This window comes from Glycine max, chromosome 8, assembly GCF_000004515.6.
Source record: "Glycine max cultivar Williams 82 chromosome 8, Glycine_max_v4.0, whole genome shotgun sequence".
NCBI classification, from domain to species: domain Eukaryota; kingdom Viridiplantae; phylum Streptophyta; class Magnoliopsida; order Fabales; family Fabaceae; genus Glycine; species Glycine max.
The window spans coordinates 16,356,581-16,365,894 of record NC_038244.2 but is presented as its reverse complement, the minus strand read 5'-3'; the positions used below and the strand labels follow the sequence as shown (position 1 = coordinate 16,365,894).

General features: G+C 32.3%; 1 protein-coding gene across 1 annotated transcript; it reads left to right on the top strand.

The window, feature by feature from the left end:
• Positions 1-3,277: 3,277 nt before the first annotated feature.
• Positions 3,278-9,044, top strand: LOC100785718 (NADP-dependent malic enzyme). The gene is made up of 20 exons (XM_003532994.4): positions 3,278-3,454; positions 3,588-3,859; positions 4,007-4,127; positions 4,703-4,777; positions 5,415-5,566; positions 5,670-5,775; positions 5,870-5,935; positions 6,366-6,461; positions 6,571-6,642; positions 6,751-6,834; positions 6,924-7,022; positions 7,235-7,282; positions 7,355-7,408; positions 7,497-7,595; positions 7,680-7,769; positions 7,853-7,930; positions 8,090-8,164; positions 8,251-8,341; positions 8,438-8,566; positions 8,697-9,044. The coding sequence occupies exons 1-20, from the start codon at positions 3,425-3,427 to the stop codon at positions 8,783-8,785; spliced, it is 1,926 nt and encodes a 641-aa protein (XP_003533042.1). The 5' UTR covers positions 3,278-3,424; the 3' UTR covers positions 8,786-9,044.
• Positions 9,045-9,314: the final 270 nt, after the last annotated feature.

The window sequence follows — 9,314 nt, the reverse complement described above, 5'->3', positions numbered from 1 at the left end:
AATAATGTATGTAGAGAGAGAAATGTCTCTCGCACGGAGACAATAAAATTGAAGTTTCAATCTCTTCTCTCTCTAATGCTTGGAAATCCTAACAGAACAACCAGAAGAAAAACTTGAAGAATCTTAGGGAATCACGTGAGACGCCTTTATCACTGCCAAACTACATACTTGAGTCTGCTTAGAGGTAAGAGATGAGTTTATCATAATTGGGATTATAATGAACATATGTAGGGATCCTTAGATGATCAAATTGGGGTTTATTTTAGGATGGTTATTGTATTATAATTCTTTCTTTACAATTATAATTACGAGATTATTGTATTTGACGAACCTATTGATGCCCTGATGTGAATTGGTTGATAAAATTAAGTGTTCTTGGTGTTTTCATGTTTTTGACCTATGATTTTGATTGCTTTGATTTTTATGATTATGTGAAATTGTTTGAAGGGTTTTACTCCCCATGTTGTGAGAAACATTTTTATATTATTTGTTTATATTTTGGACAAGATTTACTAAATTAACGTGATAAATTATTATATTGGGATCAGGAAATTCTGATTGAAATGGTGTGTAAGTGATGAATTGAATAAGTGATGAATTGTGAGATACATGCCTATTAAGATATTGTATGTATTGAGTTGTGAGTTATGAACTGTGCAATCACACAATTGTAAGATTCTTTAAGTTGTTATGAGATCCACTATGAAAACCCAACAAATTGAATCACTTTGAGATGCAACAAGTTAAAATGATTTTAAATACAATTGAATAATTGTGTGACATATATATGATTCATGAGGTATGATAACATATTGCTTTGAAATTATAATATTGTGATTGAGACTCGGTGTATCTGATAAGGTGAGTAAGTGTTAAATAATTAGATCATACGTGTATTGAGATGTTATGTGCATTGAGTTGTAAACTATGAACTGTATAATCACATACTGTAAGACCCCTTTAATGGTGATGAATTAATGTGCGATGAGTATTGTGATGAGATATACTATGTAAACCCGACGAGTTGAATCACTTTGAAACACAACGAGTTAAAATTATTTTAAGAACAATTGAAGAATCATACATTTTATATAATTCATAAATAGAGTTTAGCTAGTAAAATATTTTGTAGCTCATAGGAAAATCACACTATCGTGTAAGAGAAATAACAATATAATTAATGCTAACTTTATAAAATCAATGTAATTCTCCCTATTAGCACCTACAATTAATCCTTAAAGCTCATACAACTGTAAGTGATTATCAAAGTAGGTTAATCTTTTTTTTTATAAGCTCAAAGTATGTTAATCTTAAAAAAAATCATTTTTATATTTTAAAATATATTTCATTTCAAATTATAATCTGTCTTTGTAATGCGCAATTAACTTTAGAGAAAAAAAAATATCTTGGTCGTTAATAAAAATATATTTTAATAAATTTATAATTTTTATATAGTATAATATTAATTTGGAATATTTATCCATGATAGATTCGTCATTTTTTTATTTCCTAATTAAATCACAGTCTGATCCTTTTTGTTAGATATCATTAAGCATGATACTTTTTTTTTTGGGTCACTCTTGGTGACCTTATTTCAACGATCAATGTTATGACGACCAACCTACCATGGGGACACAACTCCTTAGCACCACTTAGAAGGACCTCTGTGTGTGGTCTCAATCAGTGAGCAAGTGTGGAGTTCGAGCTTTCTACTTTACAAGGAAACTAATATTATTGCCATATTAAATACGGAAATTACTAAAATATTTTATAGTTATATTATTTATTTAGTACTTTTTCTGTCATGCTCTCCATGTATGGATCAATTATTTTATTTTATATCTTATTATTATATTATCTATTAATTATTTTATTCTATTATATAAATATAATTTTCCAAATTTTTCAGCGGTGGAAAAAATTGGTTATTAAATTTTTAGTTATTTCAGTTTTAGAATTAAATTTTAATATAAAACTAAGTGTGTGATTTGCACGTGCGTGGGTGTAATATTAAGTATTTTTTTAAAAATTAAAAAATTAGTGTGACTATATTAGTTAAATATTTTTTTTATTAAAATGGAATTTTCTAAGATATAAAACCTTCCTCAAATTAGTCTTTTCTTACAAACTACTAATTTTTATAAATTTTAAGTTTTGCCACATTTTTTTTAAAAAAATGTTGAATAAAAAATTTAAACATGACAAAAAATATTTTATAAATTGAAGGTCAACTTGGCAAACAATCAAGCACCATATTCACAGGCATGTTCCAAAGACAGTGTTTAAAGCATAAAAGTATATCTTTTGGGGTCGAAAAAAACAAGTGGGCAAAACAACAGGTTGAGGTTTTGTAACTTTGTTAATTAGAAGCCAGCAATAGCATTACCCTTGAAAGTTGCCCTATTTGGAAGGTGCTGCTATTGTATCTCCACGACAAGATGCAGATGCAAGAGACTCCCAAAACTCAGGACAATTTTTTGTTCTCACTCACACCCAACCTTATGACAGCTACGTACAGAATCTCTTTAATTGAGTCTTTAGGTGGTTCTGCGAAAAAGACACTATTCTATGTAAATCTCAAAGACATCATAGTACTTCTCTTTAATTGTAGTGCTACTTTTTAACAAAAATAAAATAAAATTAATTTCTTAATCTTTGTTCTAAAAAACAATAGGTAAAACTGTTATCAAAATTTAATAAAACATTAAGAAATTTTCTCCTTTTAAGCCTAAAATTTGCAGTAATTAAATAAAATATAATAATGATTTGATATTTTCATATTAAAAATATTTTTTTTTATTTTAATTTTTATGTACTATTGTGTAAAATTTACACCATCAAGTAATTAGAAATCATAAATGGTATAATCTTTCAAATGATTGTTATAAAAAAAAAACTAATTAACTTGATATATATATGTAATTGAATTATAATATAAAAGTTATTTTCACAATCAATGCATGAAGTATTTTTTTCATATGTTTCAGAGTTTAATTTGTATATATGGTTAATGTAAAAAAAAACATTTTTTTAGAGAAAACTTTGGCATAATCAATTGGAAATAGTATAATTTTAAAAATATTTTATTATAAAAGTCAATAAATTTATAATATATAATTACTTGTAATGAATTAAACAATTATGTAAGCTGCTTTATAATATAAGCACATGACCCATTTTTATAGTTATTAAATAAAAACTTCTATTTAATAATATCATTAAACATATTTAATAATTGTAACAGAAATAACACATGAAAATGTAATAATATCATTCATGATCTAGCTTCCTTCTCTCCTCTCCGGGCACTATCCATCTCAAAAACAGAGGAAGAGAAAAGAAAGGATAGCATATTAGCATCCCCTGAAGACTCTCTTCTCTCCCTACCGCAACTCTCTCTCTGTCACACACTTGTTTCCTCATCATGTTCTCCTCCAATGCATACTCCTTCATGGTAAATTATAACACTTCTCATACCACATTCAACATTCAACATTCACCAAAACCAACTCCACTCTTCCTTTCTTTATCTTGGCATTCATAGAATCATCTCATTTTCCCGTTTTTGGTGTCAACTTTGTGCACAGTGCAAGCCGGGCATAGGTGGGTGGTCTTCGTGCAGCAACTTGTCTGCTTCACAGAGGAAGCTTTTGGGTTCTTCTTCGAGAATCACGTGTTGTGCTCCAACCAATAGCAAAAGCCACGGCGGCGTTGTCATGGAGAATGAGACAAATGGCTCTTCCACGGTGGACGACTTCGACGTCAACCCCATCCCCAGCGGCGGCGTTCGGGATGTGTACGGCGAGGACAAGGCCACTGAGGATCAGTTTGTGACTCCCTGGAGTATCTCTGTTGCTAGGTGAGTCAGTGAAACTTGTTTAATTGTCATCATCTTCCATTTTCTTATTTGTGTTTGTGATGAATGAATGAATATATATATATTTATTGGCAAATGTTAATAGTTAGTTTTTTTGTTTGAATGAATTGGACACTCTTGTTTTTTTAGTGGATATTCTTTGTTGAGAGATCCACACTACAACAAAGGACTGGCCTTCACTGAAAAAGAGAGGGATGCTCACTATTTGCGTGGCCTTCTTCCCCCATCAGTTATTTCTCAGGAAACTCAGGTATATCATCTCATTCTGTAACTTGTTCCTAATAACATTCCTTTTCTAATAAAAAAGGTTAAACTATTCATCCGGTCTCTGTAATTGTTTTTATTTTAAGTTTTAGTTCCTTTACAAAAAAAAAAAAAAAACCTGTAAGTTTTAGTCTTTATATATGCAATCACCAAGCATGTGGATCAACCGGTGGGATTGTTCAAGCTTAATCAGAGGTTTTGCGCATTTGAGTTCTGAGTATATAGCTGTATTAAATACTTAAAGGGAGAGTTTTGCCGGTCATACTGATCCTACCCGACTCAAACATGATTGTCACCGGTGGAGGATACGTGTGGTTTAGATAAAAAAAAAATCTTTATATATAAAAGTTAAGTTTTGGTCCTTAGAGAAAACTTTATGGTGATAAACTGTATAGCAATTAAAGCTTATGGTTTTCTTGTATGGGAACTAAAACTTAAAAAATGAAGAGAACATAGTGAATATGTGAATAGTTTAACCTTAATAAAAAAATTGTTGAAGTTGTGTATGACTGTGAGGCTGCTCTACATTGACTGCTAGTTATTGATGTCTCATTTGTTCAGGTGACGAAAATGATCCGACATATACGCCAGTATGAAGTTCCATTGCACAAGTACATAGCAATGATGGATCTTCAGGTGCCCTTGTGAACAATTCCCTTTTCTTATTTTTTAAGAGAATTATATATTTAATATTGTTTTCAGTCTGTTTCTCCATTTTAGTTTTACTTTGGCAGACACGGTACATGTTATGATGTTAATAAAACACAAGTAGAAAACTTCAATCGAAAAAGGAAACTTTTATTAAAAAAAATTCAATACAAGCTTTTATAAATAACTAGGAACATTTAATAGGGTGCATTACATGTTCTTTAAGCATCGTCCTTATGGCACTCCTTAGTGTGTGTTTGCTATGGGGCATTCTTGCATTCCAATGCATGTTGAATGCCAATCCTCCTTTCATTGGATTGGCATTCAACGGCAATCAGCACCATTCCAAACACACCATTAGTTGTTGGCTACACCCTTTTGCTTATAGTATGGAACTGAAATATTCGTACAATGCAGCATCAATAAATTGCAAGTGCATAAGATAAGCTGTGAATAATGACTCCAAAACATTTTCATAGAAATCTGTGAAGATTTGTATGTTTCCATAAATTTGGACTTGTCTGCACATTTGTACTGTTTTTGTCAAGATTTCTGTTTTGAACTTGGTTTGCAAATTTTGGGAGTGGATTTTAATGTTTTCCATTCGTTATTTGCTGGGTTGCAGGAGAGGAATGAAAGGCTGTTTTACAAGCTTCTACTTGATCATGTTGAGGAGTTACTCCCAGTTGTGTATACTCCAACTGTTGGTGAAGCTTGTCAGAAATATGGGAGCATCTTCATGCATCCTCAGGGTCTTTATATAAGTTTGAAGGAGAAGTAAGTTTGAGTTCTTTGTCCTTGTAACCTTTTAGTTGAATGTACTGTTTCTATTATTTTTCTTAAATTAATCATTCCACTTTCACTTGGATGTGGTTTAAAGAGGGAGGATTCTTGAAGTACTAAGGAATTGGCCTGAGAAGAACATTCAAGTCATTGTTGTAACTGATGGAGAGCGAATTCTGGGTCTTGGGGATCTAGGTTGTCAGGTGATTTTATTATACTTGTTCACGTAAAAAATTTTACGATGTTTATATTGTATGATCTAATAAGGTAGTCTCTCCTTTTCTACTATATTATCAGGGGATGGGAATACCAGTAGGAAAACTTTCTTTATATTCAGCACTTGGTGGAGTTCGTCCTTCTGCTGTAAGTATTTTCAGTCTACTATGCCTGTCACAAACTTCTTGTGATATGTTACTTTGTTTTAAGATGCTACTGAAATTTGAGCTGCAGATTTTAGCCCTCAACATATTGAATAGGTTAAAATAATGCAAGGAAAAAAAAACAAAAAAAAAAGAAAGGAAGTTGTTTGAGAGATTCCTATGTTTGGCCCCTAGTTAGGTCCTTACCTCTTTGGAAGAAAAAAAATCTTGATTTCAACAATGGGCAACATTAAAATTTGCAGTGATTGTTATGATTTTTATACAGAAAAGTAAAGTAATGTTCTAATTCCAAGTTAGCTTGATGAGTAGCATTCAATTATGGAAGTTTATGTAGAGTGGCTCCTATGTTCTAAAAAATTGTATGTGGCTTCCACTTATTACAATTGTATCATTATATTATCATCCTGTTTCAGTGCTTGCCTATTACCATCGATGTGGGTACAAACAATCAGAAGTTGTTGCATGATGAATTATATTTTGGGCTCAGGCATAAACGAGCAACTGGGCAGGTTGGTTCATAATTTGTTTTATTTACTTGGCCTCATTTTTAGCTTCAGGCATCCTGTCAAATTATATATGCCATAATAATAAATTTGCTTCTACCTTTTCGGTTTTCAGGAATACACTGAACTTCTGCATGAATTTATGAATGCAGTCAAGCAAAATTATGGTGAAAGAATCCTCGTTCAGGTACTAAGCAGTATGCAAAGATATCATTTCTTGCCTTATTGGACGGAAAGTGCAACGCTTGCTAATTTCAATTTTCCTGTTTTCTGAATCTGTTATGCCATATTTTAGTTCGAAGACTTTGCAAACCACAATGCTTTTGATCTACTTGAAAAATATAGATCAACACATCTTGTCTTTAATGATGATATTCAGGTAAGTAAAGTATTGCATGTTTTCAATAATGAATTTGGATAGTTTGGTAACCGATAATTATCTCTTATATCTTATCCACTTTGTTTCAGGGAACAGCATCAGTGGTCCTTGCAGGAGTAGTTTCTGCTCTAAAATTGGTTGGGGGAGACTTGACTGATCACAGGTTCTTATTCCTTGGTGCTGGAGAGGTAAGTTACTACCATTCTAAGATCATGTGTCCTTCTTCATTGTTTCTTGGAGATAGGAAAGTTTAAACATTTCCTGTCAGAGTAAAAAGGTGTTAAAAAAAAAAGTGTTGAACATTATCAGATCACTTTGAATTGTTCACTTACATTTCCTTACAACTAACTATTATGTCATGCATGTCCTTGTGGATGAATTGTATGGCTTGTGGTTGCAGGCTGGCACGGGAATAGCAGAACTCATAGCACTTGAAACATCAAAACGGGTTAGATTTATGATGTGTGAGCATTGCATGAATGATCTAGATTTATCAAGAAACTAACTATTGTTTTTACAGACAAATGTCCCCCTAGATGAAGTGCGCAAGAACATTTGGTTGGTGGACTCAAAGGTAGTACTGAAATCCAATTTAGTTCCTTCCTGTAGAGAGTAAATTGCTTCTTTTCCAATCTATTAATCTTTTGTTCCTACTTTGGCAGGGTTTGATTGTGAGTTCCCGTAAAGAATCACTTCAACATTTTAAGAAGCCATGGGCTCATGAACATGAACCTGTTAAGGAACTTGTAGATGCTGTTAAGGTATGATCTCCGTCTCTCTCTCGCTCTCCCACCCTGAGAGAACACTAGTTTCAAATGTCTTACATTTCACTGTTTTCTTCTCAGGAAATTAAGCCAACGGTGTTAATTGGAACATCAGGACAAGGGAGAACTTTTACTAAAGATGTTATTGAAGCTATGGCTTCCATTAATGAGGTAATATGTCAATCTACAATTGCCTACCTACTATGCATTTTGATGTGCCACTGAATCTAATCCATCATTTGTAATGCTTGTAGAAACCAATTATTCTTTCTCTTTCCAACCCAACATCACAGTCGGAATGCACTGCTGAAGAAGCTTATACTTGGAGCCAGGTAATATGAAAACAAAGCTACCATCTTCCTATTATAATAATTACAATATTACCTAGCTTATTTATATAATTAGATTGCTATTATTTGGCTGGAATGGATGAGTAATGACTATTATCATTTCTTCTTTTTATGTTTCTTATCCATTTGCATTTCTATCAGGGACGTGCCATTTTTGCTAGTGGGAGCCCATTTGCCCCCGTTGAATATGATGGAAAAGTGTTTGTGCCTGGCCAGGTCTTAATGTAGTTCTTGTAAATGTTAAAAATTTGTCATATCATATGAAAATGAAATTTAATTTGAATGTGTTCTTTGTTAATCAGGCTAATAATGCATACATTTTTCCTGGATTTGGTCTTGGTTTAATAATGTCTGGGACCATTCGAGTGCACGATGACCTGCTTCTGGCAGCTTGTAAGTGCATTAGAAATTCAAACATTTACTCAAATATTAAGCTTGGAACATACTTTTTTTAATTATTTAAATGACAAATTCTATTTCTTGGAACAGCTGAGGCTTTGGCTTCACAGGTGACCCAGAAGGACTATGACAAGGGACTCATATACCCACCATTCAGCAACATCAGAAAGATTTCAGCACGCATTGCTGCCAATGTTGCTGCTAAGGCCTATGAGCTTGGTGAGCCTTAGTTTTCCTTTTAGTATCTAAATAAAGGCTTTTATGTTTCATGTTTTTAATACTTTTTCTCCTTGAAATATTATAAATAATTTTACAACAATAATGAAATTGAGTTCACATTCTTGCTCAGGCTTGGCCACTAGCCTTCCTCAACCAAAAGATTTGGTGAAGTTTGCTGAGAGCTCTATGTATACACCACTCTATAGAGGCTACCGGTGAAGTGAAAATAAACCATTTTTCAATTTTTTGGGTTTTTTTTTATTACAAAATGTTTTTTCTTACTTTTCTGCCCAAGTTATTGTATTTGGTGGAATAGAAGTTAAGGTGGTTGTTAATATAGGTAGATGGACTCAAGCAGAGCTTGAAATATTTTGTATTTGGATATGAATTTCATGTGACAATAATTTAAATTAGAAAATGAAGCATTTGTAAGCATCCACAAGCATAAATACAATAATATAGATTGTGGATCCAAAAAGAAAATGTATACTATTATGCATGCCACTTTTCCTTTCAATTATTCATTATAATCATTTAGATTATGTGCAGTGCTACATACTCCAGAAGAAAGCATCACCAAATGTAACTTGTTGACTGTTGAAGAAAACTTGTACTCCTATGTAGCACACTCTCCTGAGTGTACATATACGAATGAGCATAGGAATCTTTGAATAAAATCAGCTGAGTCATCTAAATCCGAGCACTTCAAATTTGTTTTATAAAATCTATATCTATTATTCTTTAGGAT